The sequence below is a fragment of the Mustela erminea genome, chromosome 10, assembly GCF_009829155.1.
Source record: "Mustela erminea isolate mMusErm1 chromosome 10, mMusErm1.Pri, whole genome shotgun sequence".
Classification (NCBI taxonomy): domain Eukaryota; kingdom Metazoa; phylum Chordata; class Mammalia; order Carnivora; family Mustelidae; genus Mustela; species Mustela erminea.
Genome location: NC_045623.1, coordinates 69,065,925 through 69,081,806, shown reverse-complemented (window position 1 = coordinate 69,081,806; position 15,882 = coordinate 69,065,925). Strand labels below are relative to the sequence as shown.

The 15,882-nt window shown below is 39.5% G+C and overlaps 1 protein-coding gene across 1 annotated transcript in view; it reads left to right on the top strand.

Moving 5' to 3' along the window:
• Nucleotides 1–10,126: 10,126 nt before the first annotated feature.
• Nucleotides 10,127–15,882, top strand: part of RNF11 (ring finger protein 11) — a 42,350-nt gene continuing 36,594 nt past the window's right edge. Inside the window, exon 1 of the mRNA XM_032361184.1 lies at nucleotides 10,127–10,763. Coding sequence (XP_032217075.1) covers nucleotides 10,641–10,763 — 123 coding nt within the window. The 5' untranslated portion in view covers nucleotides 10,127–10,640. The remainder of the gene's footprint in view (nucleotides 10,764–15,882) is intronic.

The following is a 15,882-nucleotide window of genomic DNA, read 5'->3' as shown; positions in this document are numbered from 1 at the left end:
TATGTATTTTCAACTGCATGGTTCAGCAGTCCTAACACCTGTGTTCTTCAGGGGTCAACTACATTAACAATGAACAATCTGAAAAGGAAATTACAAAAACAAATTTTTTATAATAGCATCAAAAAGAATAAAATACGTAAGAATTAACTAGGGAGATGAAAGACTAGTACATGAACCTTATAAAACATTGCTAAGAGAAATTAAAGAAGACATAAATAAATGGAAACATATTATGTTCATGAAATGGAAGATTTAGTACTGTTTAAATTGCCATATTACACAAAGCAATCCACAGAGTCAATGCAAACCTTATCAAGATCCCAAGATCTTTTAATAGAAATAGAAATAGGTATTTTAAAATTCATATGGAATCACAAGGGACTCCAAATAGCCAAAAGAATCTTGAAAAGGAAGAACTGGAGAACTCACACTTCCTGATTTTAAAACTTACTATAAATCTACAAAAATTAAAACAGCATGGTACTGGCATAAATACATATAGACCATTGGAGTAGAATAGAGATCCCAGAAATAAAGCTTCACATAATATGATCAAAAGATTTTTGACAAGGGTGCCTGACCATTCAATGGGAAAGGACAGTCTTTTCAAGAAATAGTAGTGGAAAAAATGGATATACATAAACAAAATAATGAATTTGGACCTTTAGCTTACATCATATTTTTAAAAGCTAACTCAAAATGGATCAAAGACCTAAATTTAAAAAACTCTTGAAAGAAAACATGGTATAAAACTTCACAACATTGGACTCAGCAATAATATCTTAGCTTTGACACTAATTACAGATAACAAAAGTAAAAATAGACAAATAGGACTTCATGAAAATTAAAATTTTTTTGCATCAGAAGACATTATCAACAGCATAAAAGGAAAACTACAGAATGGGAGAAAATTTTTGCAAATCATATAGCTGGTAAGGGATTGTTAATCAGAATATACAGAGAGCTCCTGGAACTCAACAACAAAAACAAAATCTGATTGAAAAGTAGGCAAAAGACTTGAATAGACATTTCTCCAAAGAAAAAGAATGGCCATTAAGTACATGAAAAGATATTCAGCATCACTGATCATTCAGGAAACATAAATCAAAGCTACAATGAGATATCACCTAACACTTATTAGGACGGCTGTTATCAGGAAAACACAAAACGAGTGTTGGCAATGATGAGGAGAAACTGGAACCCTTGTGCACAGCAATAACTGGAGAATTATTGCTTAATAGATATAGAATTTTGATTTTACAAGACAAAAAGAGTTATGGGGATGAATTGTGGTGATGGCTGCAAAACAATGTAAATATGTTTAATTACCACTGAAGTGTTCACTTAAAAATAGTTATGTTGGTAAATTTTATGTCACATGTACTTTAACATAATTCTAAAAAGAATACAAGAATACAATGATATGGAGTGGTGATGATTGCACAGCATTATGGATGTATTTAATAACCACTGAACTGTATACTTAAAAATGATTAAGAGGGTAAATAAAAGATCAAAAAATTAGGATAAATTCCAATAAAAATTTGGAAAAAAAATTACAAAAATCTAGATATATCCTGTTTGCAGTTTCCCAATGTGTCATAACATTTCTGCCTACTATGCCTTTATGCAAGCTTTCCCTTCTGCTTGAGTCCTTGTCTTCAGTCCTCCTCAGCTACTCCTACCCATCCTACAAAGCTCAAGTGCCAAGAAGACCTTTTAACCTTTCTAAGCCAAGCTTTCCTTAAACTCTAATGTGCATATAAATCTGAGAATCCTGGTAAAATGTACATTCTCATTTACTCAGTCTCAGGTAGGGTTTGAGACTGCACTTCTAATAAGTTCCTAGGTGAATCAGGTAGTGGTGATTTATGGACCACATTTGAGTGGGAAGGCATTAGACTAGCAGTTCTGAAACTTTTTGTCTTAGGACCCCTATATGCTCTTTTTTAAAAAAAGATTTTATTTATTTATTTATTTTTTAAATTTATTTGACAGAAAGAGAGAAATCACAAGTAGGCAGAGCAGCAGGCAGAGAGAGAGAGAGAGAGGGAAGCTCAGCAGGGAGCCTGATGTGGGGCTTGATCCCAGGACCCTGAGATCATGACCTGAGCTGAAGGCAGAGGCTTAACCCACTGAGCCACTCAGGCGCCCACTGTCCACCCCCCATATGCTCTTAAAAATTGAGAACTCCAAAAAAAAAAAAAAATTGAGAACTCTAATAAGCTTTTGTTTATATAAATTATACCTATCAATATATATCATGTTAGAAAATGATGATGGGTGTCTGGGTGGCTCAGTGGGTAAAACATCTGCCTTTGGTTTAGGTCATGATCCTGGGGTTCTAGAATTGAGCCCTGTATCAGACTCCCTGCTAGGGATTCTGCTTCTCTCTCTCCCTCAGCCCCTCCACCTTCCCTCATGCTCTAGCTTTCTCTTGCTCGCTCTCTCCAATAAATAAATAAAATCTTAAAAACAAAGAAAATAAAACAGAAATATAAAAAATATTTAATTCATTTAAAAATAATAATATTAAGCCCCTTTATATGTTAGCATAAATAGCACATTTTGTTTTTATAATATCTCTTTTTTTTAAGATTTTACCTATTTATTTGAGAGAGAGAGCAAGAGAGGGAGCGAGCATGAGAGGGGGGAAGGTTAGAGGGAAGAGCAGACTCCCCACTGAGCAGGGATCCTTATGCAGCACTCGATTCCAGGACTCCTGGATCATGACCTGAGCAAGGGCAGACATTTAACCAAATGAACCACCCAGGCATCCCTGCAATATCTCTTTAATATCTGGTTCCACTCTATCATAAGTGGACAAATCCAACAGGTTTAAAATTTGTAAGGATATGGTTGAACTTGGGCACCATCAATCAACTGGGTATAATGGATAATTGTGGATATCTATAGTCTACTTTATCCAACAACACCAGCATATACATTCTTCTCAGCCCACGTAAAACATATACCAAGATAGACCACATTCTGGGCTATAAAACATGCCTGACCTAATTTAAAAGAGTGGAAATCATACAAAGTCTGCTCTAGACCACAACAGAAGTAAACTAGAAATCAATAACAGAAAGACAGCTAGAAAATCCCAAAATACTTAGTGATTAAACAACACACTTCTAACTAACACATGGGTCAAAAAAGAAATCCCAAGAGAAATTAAACAATATTTTGAACTAAATGAAAGTGAAAAGAGATGGAGCAAAAGCAGTGCTTAAAAGGAAATTTATAGCACTGAATGCCTATATTAGAAAAGAAGAAAGATCTAAAATCAGTCACCTAAGCTTCTATTTTAGGAAACTCTAAAAAGCAAATTAAATTCCAAGTAAGTAGAAGAAAAGGAATAATAAAAATTAGAGCAGAAATTTATGAAATCAGGGACGCCTGGGTGGCTCAGTTGGTTGGACGACTGCCTTCGGCTCAGGTCATGATCCCGGAGTCCCGGGATCGAGTCCCGCATCAGGCTCCCAGCTCCATGGGGAGTCTGCTTCGCTCTCTGACCTTCTCCTCGCTCATGCTCTCTCTCACTGTTTCTCTCTCAAATAAATAAATAAAATCTTTAAAAAAAAAAAAAAAGAAATTTATGAAATTGAAAATAGGAAATCAATAGAGAAAATCAATTAAACCAAAAGCTGATTCTTTGAAAAGATCAATAAAATCAACAAGCCTCTATCCAAGCTAACTAAATTAAAAAGGGAGAGGACACAAATTCTAAGATCAGAAATGAAAGAAAGGATATCACTACAGATCCCCTGGACATTAACAGAATAGTAAAGTAATACAATGAACAATTCTATGCCCATGAATTTGATAGCATAGATGAAACTGACCAATTCCTTGAAAGACTCAGTCTACCAAAACTCACATGAGAAGAATTAGACAACATGAATAAACCTAATTAAAGAATTGAATCAATTAATAATGTTCCGAAACAGAAAGCATCAGGCCCAGGTAGATACACTGGTGAAATCTACCAAACATGTACGGAAGAAATTATGCCAATTTTCTACAATTTCTTTCAGAACGTAGAGCAGAGAGAATACTTCCTAATCCATTATATGAGGCAAGCATTACCCTAATACTCCTAACCAGACAAAGAGATTGCAAGAAAAGAAAACTACTGGCCAATATTTCTTATGAACAAAGATGCAAAAAATCTTCAAAAGTTAGCAAAAAAGTTAGCAAATAGAATCTAACAACATGAAAAGAATTATATACTGAGATTTATCCCAGGTATGCAAGCCGATTGGACAACTGAGAATCAATCAATGTAATTCAGCACATCAACAGACTAAAGAAGAAAAGTCCCATGATCTTATCAATAGGTGTGGCAAAAGCATTTGACAAAATCCAACACCTATACATGTTACACTCAGTAAACTAGGAATAGAGGGGAATTTCCTCAGATTGATAAAAACTATCTATAAAGAAACCCTACAGGGCGCCTGGGTGGCTCAGTGGGTTAAGCTTCTGCCTTCGGCTCAGGTCATGATCTCAGGGTCCTGGGATCGAGTTCCGCATGGGGCTCTCTGCTCAGCAGGGAGCCTGCTTCCTCCTCTCTCTCTCTCTGCCTGCCTCTCCGACTACTTGTGATTTCTCTCTGTCAAATAAATAAATAAAATCTTTAAAAAAAAAAAAAAGAAAGAAACCCTACAGCTAGCATCATACTAATTGGTGAGAAATTCAAAGATTTCACTAAAATAAGGAATAAGGTAAGGATGTCCCCTCTCACCACTGCTTTTTAATATCATACTGGAAGTCTGATAATACAATAAAACAAGAAAAGGAATCAAAGAGATGCAGACTGAGAAGGAAGAAATAAGTCTGACTTTGTTCATAGATGACATGATCATTTATATTAAAAAATCCAAAAGAATGAACCAGAGAACTCTTGGAACTAGTAAGTGTTTATAGCAAGTGAAAGGTCCCCCAATGATAGGTCCGTGATCAAAGGAGCGAGACTGATACAAAGCCAAAGTCAAGCAAAGCTTTATTTTGGGCCAAGCATTGAGAATCAAACCAACCATTCAGGGCTGCCTCTTACAGAGAGGGCGACCCCTCCCAGCCTTATAGACTAACTTTTATAGAGCAAAGGCCATGTGGTTGAGCCTGGCCACACAGAGGTGGCCAATGATATTGTAACACACAGAGAAAGCTGCACAATCATGCTAGGTCACACACGGGTGGCCACTTGAATTACAATTCACCCCATAGTAGCTATTTGAGCGAGCCTATCACCTCGGTCAGAATTGGCACCCAGAAGGCGGAGCCCATACTCCTTGGTAGCTAGGGAGACAGTATGCCCATCCCACTGATTGGATGTCTCCACTGGCCCTACTCATCCCTGCATTCGGGCTCTGTTATCTCCACCTGACCTGACCCGCCCTTGTATTTGAGCTCTGTTATCAGGGGCTGGTCGACCATATTTTACTGGATTCCTAGACTTGCTATTAAGTAAGTTCCCCTGAGGGGGTAGTGCAGGATTAGTTTACGTTTTACTGCAGAAACAACAAAATCACTGTTTAACGGGATGCAATCACTCTGGCTAAACAGGCCCTTACAGCAAGATTGCAGAATAGAAGACTAATATACAAAAGTCAATTGCTTTCCTATATACTAACAACAGGGGGAATTTGGAAGTCAAACTGAAATATGTACATTAGCAACTCCTCAAAATGAAATAATTATGTAAAAAACTAACAAAATATGTAAAAGACCTATTTGAGGAAAACTACAAAATTCTGATGAATGAAATCAAATAAGAACTAAATAAATGGAGAGATAGTCCATGTACATGAATAGGAAGACTCAGTATTGTTAAGGTGTCAGTTCTTTTCAACTTGATCTATAGATTCAATGCAATCTCAAAATCCCAAATTATTTTATTGATATCAACATCTGATTCTCCATTTTTATGGGGAGGCAAAAGATTCAGAATAACCAATAGATTATTGAAGAAGAACTGATGCTACCCTACTTCAAGGCTTACTACAAGGCTATAGTAGTCAAGACAGTATAGTGTTAGCAAAAGAATGGACCAATAGATCAAAGAACAGAACAGAGAGCCCAGATGGTTCCACACAAATATAGTCAATTGATCTTTAACAAAGGAGCAAGGACAAGTAATACAATGGGGAGAAGATACTCTTTTCAACAAATGTGCTAGAATGGCTACACACCCATGTCCAAAAAAATGAACCTAGACACAAACCTTACACCCTTCACAAAAATGAACTCAAAATAGATCACATTTAAATGTAAAATGCGGGTGCCTGGGTAGCTCAGTGGGTTAAGCCTCTGCCTTTGGCTCGGTTCATGACCTCAGGGTCTTGGGATTGAGTCCCGTTGGGCTCTCTGCTAATGTACATATTAGGAGAGCCTGCTTCCCCATCCCCCGCCTGCCTCTATGCCTACTTGTGATCTATCTCTGTGTGTCAGATAAATAAATAAATAAATCTTTTTTAAAAATGTAAAATGCAAATATATAAAACCCCTAGAAGACAGCATAGAAGAAAATTTACATGACATTAAGTTTTACAATGTCTTTTTAGATATAATGCACAGCAGAATACATGAAAGAAAATAGATAAGCTGAATTTCATTAAATTTAAACATTTCTGCTCTATGAAAGACAGTGTCAAGAGAATGAAAAAGACAAGCCATAGACTTGAAGAAAATGTTGCAAAAGACACATCTGAGAAAGGACTCTTCTCTAAGATATATAAAGACCTCTTAAAACGCTATATGGTTCCAACTATATGACATTTTGAAAAAAATAAAACTATGGAGAAAGTAAAGAATCAGTGATTTCTAGGGGCAAGAGAGGGATGAATAGGTGGAGCACAGATTTTTTAGGTTGGTGAAACTGTTCTTTATGATGCTATAATGGTGAATACACATCATTATCAATTTGTCCAAACCCATAGAATGTACAACAGCAAAAATGAACCTTAACATAAGCAAGGATTTTATGTGTTAGTCATGGGTCATTGTAGGCTCACCAGTTGTAACAAATGTACCATTCTTGTGCAGGGTGTTGATAATGGGAGAGACTATGCATGTGTAGGGGCAGGCTGTATGTAGTAAATCTTTGTACCTTCTGCTCAATATTGATATGAATCTAAAACTTGTCTAAAAAGTAAATCTATTTTTTTTAAAAATATCTAGCTCAGTGAAGATACCAGACTATCATATCTCCTTCTGCATTAGAGCTCCTGCTGTCAGAGAAAAGCAGAGGCAGACAGAAAATAAACGTAGTGAAGGCAAATTTTATTCAGGACCTATTGCAATAAGGGAAGGGCAACCTCACTATAGAACTGGACTCTATCTGAATACAAAAAGGATGAGTGTGGATTTATGGGTATGGAACAAGATGGGATCAGTGGGTAGAAAATTACTAAGAGGAAACATCAGGGCTAAGGGGAATTCTGGCTAAACCTCTTTGATAGGATTTTTGCTGAAGGTGGCCTAAGGTTATCCAATACAAGTGTGGGGTTAAAAAACTGATGCAGATTTTTGCTAATACTAGAATAAGTAGGCCAAGGACAGAACTCAAGTTTAGGGCCTTGAGGACTTTAGAGGAGCCTGACTAGAGTTGGTCAAGGAGGGTCTTTGTCACTGCAATAGCCCTGGTTATTACTTTTCTTTCTTTTTCTTTTCTTTTTTTTTTTTTTAAAGATTTTATTTATTTATTTGACAGAGAGAAATCACAAGTAGATGGAGAGGCAGGCAGAGAGAGAGAGAGGGAAGCAGGCTCCCTGCTGAGCAGAGAGCCCCATGCGGGACTCGATCCCAGGACCCTGAGATCATGACCTGAGCCGAAGGCAGTGGCTTAACCCACTGAGCCACCCAGGCACCCCATCCATTCCCTTGTTTTTACATATTGAGAAATACCAGGATGAAAAAGTTGTAATCCTTTCTCATACCTAACAATGGCAACTGGTATATGATTCAAATCCTGATTTTAGCCCTGATTAACCATGTAAATCCATATTTCAACTCTTGCAAAATGGTATTACAATATACACCTTTCTGGGCTCTTACATGTCTGGCTCAGGCTAACAAATGTCACTTATGACTACATATTTGAAATTGTGTTAAAATATTCATATATAATTCAGAGTTACATATAATACAATAATAGATCCCATTTATTTTCTATTGTTACATATGTTCTAAGTGAAATCAAGGACAGCTACATGAAAGTGGTTTTTAAGGAGGGTCTCAAAGGATGGCATAAGGACAGCAGAAGGAAACAGCATGGCAGAAGGTCAGAGGTGAACAAGCATAGTGAAAACTGAGGGCATAGAAAGTAGTGTAAAGATGGCTGGAGTTGGAGTCAACTGGTTGGAGTTGGAGTCAACTCAACATGGAGTTGGAATGTAGGATGCCTGGTTGGAGTTGGAGTCATATGGACATAAAGATAGGACCAAATGGTGCAAGGCCTTAATGCCAAGCTAAATTTCTGTACAACAAGTCTATGAATGTTCTCTGGTCACATTTTTCATGGCAGTAGGTGGAGAATGGATTGATGGTGCAGAAGCAAAGGCTTCATTAAGAAGTTATTGTGAGAGTTCAGAGGAGACCAGGAAAATGACAAGGATGGGGAGAGGAAGAGGCAAATGCTGAAATTTTTCTCCCAGGGACTCCAATGATTTTACTTTTACTTTTCCAGAGAATTAAGTAATGATTTTTGGGGACATATGAAAGATTCTAATACAAACATGGCATTAGTGATCCCATATGTAGGTGGGAGCTATTAATGGGAAGGAAGGTTAAGTCTTGCAGAAGAGAGAATGCAGCAAAAAGTTATATTTAATATGGGATATGAGTACATTTATGTAAGTAATTTTGTAAAATAGGGACTCCAAAGTTAAAGTACTCATGCCCATACCGGTTTAACGGAGTCTTACCTCCAAAAATCATTTCTGATCCTCACCCAAATGGTCTAATCACTCTCCTTAGGGCTCTCTAAAAACCTCTGGGGGGAGGGAGGGGAGGAACTCATCTGTTACTTATCTTCCCAGCTGGACTCTGGGCTCCATCAGAGACAAGCTGGATCTGGTAAACCAGTTTCCCTAGTGCCTAGCATAGGGTCATGTGAGGGGAGAAAAATAATCAGTAAATGGTGAATAAAAGAAAGGGAGTCCAGACCCACTTCTTGTCTTCTGGGAGCATTTTCATCTTTCTTGTTTCCTTCCTTTGCATATATTTGTTCTTGGGCTCTTTGTTCATTCAACCAAGTGATCCTAGTCTACCTTAGGCAATGTGTCAGGCCATGCACAGAGGAGGGACAGATGATTCAGTTTGATCAGGTTGTGACAGAAAAAAGCTCAGGGACTAAGAGCACAGAGAAGGTGGCTTACCCAGACTGGAGGGTTTGGGGAAATAAAGACGAGTTTAGGAAGGACACGTGGGAATAATGGTTAGCCTGATGAGAGGTAGAAGGTCCAGACTGAAGGAGAATTGAGCTAAGGTCAGAAAAAACAATATGGGTAAAGGCCTCAGCCAGTGGGAACAGTCTTCTAAGATAACCAAAAGTACTTTATTTATTTGGCCTGGAGTTTAGAATATTTGAGGGGAAAATGGTGCTAATGAGTTAGGGAAAGTAGTCAGAGTTGTAAACCATATATGAATACTTAGTCATAGCAGTCATAACAGTTTTGGGAAGCCACTGAAGGTTTTAAATGGGGGATTCGATTTACATTTTAAAAAGATTATTCACCTGTGCAAATAGTGGATTGATTCGTTAGTGAGCTTGGGTGTTTTTCTGAAAGAATAAAGGGGATAAAGCCCTTTAACATTTTACCCAAGGGAGTGACACATTCAGAAAAGGGTTTATAAATAGATCACTTGGCAGAAGGCGGTGAGAAGACTGTCAGAACGGTGCACAGGTAAGAGCAGAGACAAGCGGGGAGGGAGAGAGAAGTGGAAGTGAGGAGGCACGGGAGACTGGAGAGGGATTTCTGAGACAGGTACCGTGCCAACTGCCAGAGAGAGAACCAGAAACTGACGCGGCCCCAGGAACAGCTGCCGGAGGCGGAGAGGGGGGCGCGGCCGCGTAGCCGGAGCCGCCCACGGCTCCCGGCGCCGGGGGCGGGACCAGGGCACGCACGGCGGCGTGACGCAGGACCGCAGCTGGCCTCGTTCTGGCCGCCGCCGCCGCTTTGAGGCGGAGTAGGATGAGGCCCGCGGCCGAGGCTCCGGCGTCGGCAGGGGCAGCAGCAGCTGAGGCAGCAGCTGAGGCAGCCGCGACGGCCGCGCCCCCCCCTCCTGACCTGGATTAGGCCCAGCAGCTCCGTGGCCGCCGCCGCCCCGCGGGGGGGCGGGGTGGGGAAGTGCTTCGTCTCCCCGCCCCCCCCCCCCCATTGCCGCCTCGCAAGAGGCAACCGCCGCGACCCCAGCGGAGCCCGCGGCCCAGCCTTGAGCCCCCAAGTCCGGGGGCTGGCATGAGTGGCCCTTCGGGGGCACCGGGGGGCGGGGGAAACGCCGCCGCCTGAGCCCCGGCCTGCTGTCCGACCCCACCTCGCTGACCGAGGCTGACCGAGGCTGACCGCGGAGCGTGCGAACGACCCCGCCACTGCTTTCTTCTTCCCGCAGATCACACATTCTAGCCCCGGAAGATGGGGAACTGCCTCAAATCCCCCACTTCGGATGACATCTCCCTGCTTCACGAGTCTCAGTCCGACCGGGCTAGTTTTGGCGAAGGGACGGAGCCGGATCAGGAGCCGCCGCCGCCATATCAGGTAGGGGAGGGTGTGTGTTGGGAGGAGGGGGTGCGAGGAGTAGTGGCAGCTCCCGGCCGAGGTTGAGGGGGCTTCGGGGCTGTCACTGCTCCTGGCCTCGGCAGGGCCTGGCCTGGGGGGCGTCGACCCCCTTACAGCAGGGACTGAGGGTGATTGTTCCCCATTCCTAGAACAGGGGAGATCCTTCACCTCCCCTCAGAACGATGTGGGGATGGTATTCTGTCTTTGAGTTCTGGGATTCTAGTATGTGAGCATATCCTCTTGGCCAGTGACTGGTGGTTCGCTTGTGGAATTTGGGAATGACATTTTTCTGCCTTTAAGTCTAAATCGTGTAGTCTGAGCTGTGAGGTTTGGGGATGATTTCCTCATCGCGCCGCCAACTGGATTATGGGTTTTGGATAGGTGGTTGTCCCCCACCCCATATATATTGTCATGTATGATCATCCTCCCCTCCCTCTCCCTGTACCCCGTGCGTTTATGTTAATTGGATCTGGTAGGTGTTCATTTCTCCTACATGAGAAAAGATCTTCAAGTGGTGATTTTAGTCCCAGCGACATCAAGAGTTGTTTATATATATATATAAACATTAATGCATTAATTAATTTTAATCCCTCCTCCTTTTGCTCCACCCCTATGACACACCTTTTAAACGCGCTGATTCAATAAAACTTGAGTATCTTGAACTTCGGAAACCTTTAAACCTGACTTAAATGCCTTCTGTTACTCGTGGTTCTCCCTTTGTATCAAAGACTTGCTCCTAAACAATTTCATTGCTTTTTGTACTGCAGTCATGGGTCCTGTACATTTTTACATAATTAATAAGAAGCTAAGACCTCTTGAACTCAAAACAGACATGAAGATGTTATAATCCATAATATATATAAAAACCTTTCCTTTACCTTTCGATTTTCAATGATACTGGTTAAAAACTTTTTTCCAGAGGGGCTTTGATAGTTGCGTGGCTTAATTATTTTCCTGAGGGGGGTTTAATTTTCTAACTGGGCAGTCTCCTTTGTTGTTTCATGTGGTGACATCATTATCTAGTGTTATTCTTTTCTCATTTCTTTGTAAACCAGTGTCTCATCGCAATAGAAAAACCTGATCACATATGTTGGTTTTCTGAATAAAACCCTCAGGGTCCTTTCAGACATACCAATAAAGTTCAGTCTTAACTGTGGCCTACAGAAGCCTCCATGATTTATCTTTCATAATCTGTATTCCAGGCCTACCAAATAAACGAGTGTTCTCATATCTCTTTGCCTTTGCTCCAGCTGCTCCCTCTGCTAGGATCCCTTCCCCCAAGGTCGGCCAGGTGAACATCTAATCCTCTTTAAGGACTCGGCTTTCCTATCACCTCTCTCCCAAATCTCTATATTCTTCTCCCTCCCTCTGTAAGTCCATCATTCAGTTGTTTGTGTACCACCCCCCCCCCCCACACACACACACTTCCATAAGCCGCACATAGAACACTTGGGTGTTAGGTATGTTTCATCATTAAGGCATTTCCTTCTTCCTCCAGTGTAAGCTGCTTGCTGGGATGGACCTGTGTCACCTGTTATGCTGTTATGTCCCCAGTATCCGGCTCATAGTAAATACTTGGTAACTTTTAGGATAAATGAAGACTAGGACCTTGAGAACAAGGACTGTGTCCTTAATGCTTTGTGAAATTATTGGCACTAAAATGTTGAATGAATTAATGAATTTGAATTCAGTACCATGTGTTTTAAGTTTACACACCTGTTTCTTCCAAAAATTGTCACAGGGGAAGTCTTTTCATCTTTCTGAATCTTTGAAGCAAGCAAATTGTTTATATTTCACTCTTCATTTCCCTCAGATACTATAGGACAATATGCTTATTTCAGTTTCATGAGCAAATTTTTTTAGAGGTATGATTTTTATTTCAAAACCTCCTTCCATGCTTTCTAATCCCTTTCCAGGCAAATTGAATATTTTAACTGCCCTTTTTCTGTTACCCTTATGATAATACATGTAAGGATAACTAGAATTTTTGGGAATTGTATTTGCTTTTTCTAGGAGGACTAGATGATAATGAGAATTTTTTTGGTATCGTGAAGGAACATTTTTTTGAAACATATCTATTTGTGACAGTGGGAGTTTTTGTGGTTGCTCTTTCCTGAAGTGAATGACCTGGACACTGATAAGCAAATTTGGTATCAATTGAAAGAAAATTTTAAAAATGGTAGCATTAAAAGAAAAAGCTTCATCTCCTAATGACCCAGATGCTGATAAGCACATTTGGTATCAATTGAAAGAAAATTTTAAAAATGGGAGCACTAAAAGAAAAAGCTTCATCTCCTCCCAAAGGAAATAAGATTTATCGAAATGATTAATTTAATGATCTGAGAAACACCAGGGGAATAATCTCTATTTTCAGTGGACAGAAGTTAGCACTTTTTTACTCAAAAAAGTATATAATTAAAAGAGCTACAGGAATAATAGCTTATTTCTTTAAAGAATAGTCTCAACTGTGGTAGGATTTTTAAAAATTTCATAAAGGGAATAGCTGATTATAAAGGAACACTATTTTTCTGTAGTGGGTATTAAAAGATGGCCTTTGTTTTTATGTTGCATGATGTACATATATGCCAAGAGCTCTATATAGTAAACTTCTAAGTTCTAGTTATTTCCTGTTAGCAGGATCTGACAGATTTGTTTTAACTTACTCTTAAAAAGTAAAACGCTGAGGGGTGCCTGGGTGGCTCAGTGGGTTAAAGCCTCTGCCCTTGGCTCAGGTCATGATCCCAGGGTCTTGGGATGAAGCCCCACATCGGGGCTCTCTGCTCAGCAGGGAGCCTGCATCCTCCTCTCTCTCTGCCTGCTTCTCTGCCTACTTGTGATCTCGGTGTGTCAAATAAATAAATAAAATCTTTAAAAAAAAAAAAAAGTAAAACGCTGAGCCATTATGGTTAAAGTTTATAGGAAGTACCTGTTTCTTTCCTGTGTTTCATCAGTATCCTCTTAACTGGTCTCAGGGTGTTCACCCTTACCTTCCTTATAGTCTGTTCTTAACGCAGCAGTCATTCTGGTAAAAGAGATCATGTCACTTAGCCTTCTGTGGATCCTCATTTCATGTGGATCCTCATTTCATATGGATCCTCATTTCATTCACAGTAAAAGCCAAATTCCTTAGTGTCCCATAAACCCTACATAATCTTTATACCCCTACACATAACCTCTCTTGACCCATCTCTTACTACTCTTCCCCTGCTGGCAACCCTTTTAGTCTCTCTGGCCTACTAGTTCCTAGGATACTCCAGGACCTTTGCCCTGGTTGTTTTTATGCCTGGAGTAGTCTTCCCCAGGTATTACCATGGCTGACTCCCTTACTTCCTTCAAGTCTACTCAGATGACACCTTCATAAACCCTTTATGAACACCCTATTTAAAATTACAACCTGCCCTAACACCCTGGAATTCTCGCTTACCCTGTTCTATTTTTTTCCCCATGGCATTTATCACTTTCTAACAGTCTTTTTACTTATTATGTTTATTGCTTATTATCTGTCTTCTCCCACCAGGGCTCAGCTCCTTGAGGAAAGGAGTTTTTTTTAAATTGTTGAATAGTACCTTGCACACATTAGACACTCAGTGTCAGTTATTGGTTGAATGAATGGATTTCTTTTAAATGAATTAATATATTTGAGGCCAGTGCAATTTAATGTTTTTTTAAGAACTATGCATATTCCTAGTGTCTTCTTTCCTTTAGTAGGGATCATTTTTAAGGAATCAATCCTAGAAAACAAATTTCAGTAATATTAATATAGGAATTGGTTTAAAATAATTATAAAATAATTTAGGGTTTTTTTAAAACTCTGTATATATAGTCTATAACAAAATGTTTATTTTATGAGAAAGTATTTGAATCTTTGTCCTTAAAGAAATGGGAGGGAAGAGGTTAGAGCTTTTTTTGAAGGTAAAAACAAAGAAATTGGGCACATCCTCTACTCTGTCCTTCCTGAATGTTTGAAAAGAATACAAAGGAAATCTGCCCATCGAGGTTAGACTTACAGGGAAGATAAACCATGAAAGGCTGGAGGATGAAGGTCCATAAGAGGAAAGGCCAGTTGGTTACCCAGTGCTGAAAGAAATGTGTGAACAGGTTGAAGGACCTGAGTAGGGTACTGACACTCTAAGTCCCACCCCTCCCATTTGTCATAGCCTATTTCAAGAATAGCACTTTTTTTTTTTTTTAAAGATTTTATTTATTTATTCGACAGATGGAGATCACAAGTAGGCAGAGAGGTAGGCTTCCTCCGAGCAGAGAGCCCGATGCAGGGCTCGATCCCAGGACCCTGGGATCATGACCTGAGCCGAAGGCAGAGGCTTCAACCCACTGAGCCACCCAGGTGCCCCAAGAATAGCACTTTTTTAAAAAGAACTTAATATTCATTGAACAGCAACAAAAACCACTTTATAGTATTTCTGTGTACTGTATCTGTTTATATAAATACAAAGATTGGAATCTCAAGTTTTGTAGTAACTATGTAGTTTGAGATTTACTGATCTCTTTCTCCTGTCCTATACTTTGTGATTAATTCATTTGGGATTTTGAAATCAAAAGAAGATAATACAGCAGTGAGTGCAGGGGTAGCTCTGGTTTTGGAGTGAGATGGATCTGAGTTCAAATCCTGGTTGTCACTTACATGAAAAATACGAAGAGTTTATCAGATTATGTTGTGTGTTGAGGAATTTCTTTCATGAATAACAAAACATTTTGGATATTTCAAATTGTGACTGAATAAAGGTTCAAGGTTTCCTATAGAACTCATTAAAAGTAACCTTCCTTTAAGTCTAGAATGTAATAGAATACTTATTTTTAACTATTTAAAGCTGTAATAATAATAATACCTTGGTTTTTTTTTAATAATTATGAAAAATTCGAGTATATGAAGATTTTTTTATGTATTACATTTTCTCTGCTTTTTTGGTGATAATTACTTCAATCCTTATTTTGCATATCTTCATCTTATTAAATTATTTAACTTAAAATTCCCTTTGTGTGAAATTTTATCCCTCCCCTCTTTATGTTCTGTCTTATCATAAAGGTGCAGATCAGGTCCAGCCTCTTTAATAAAGCCTCCCCTGGCCATTTCGGTTAT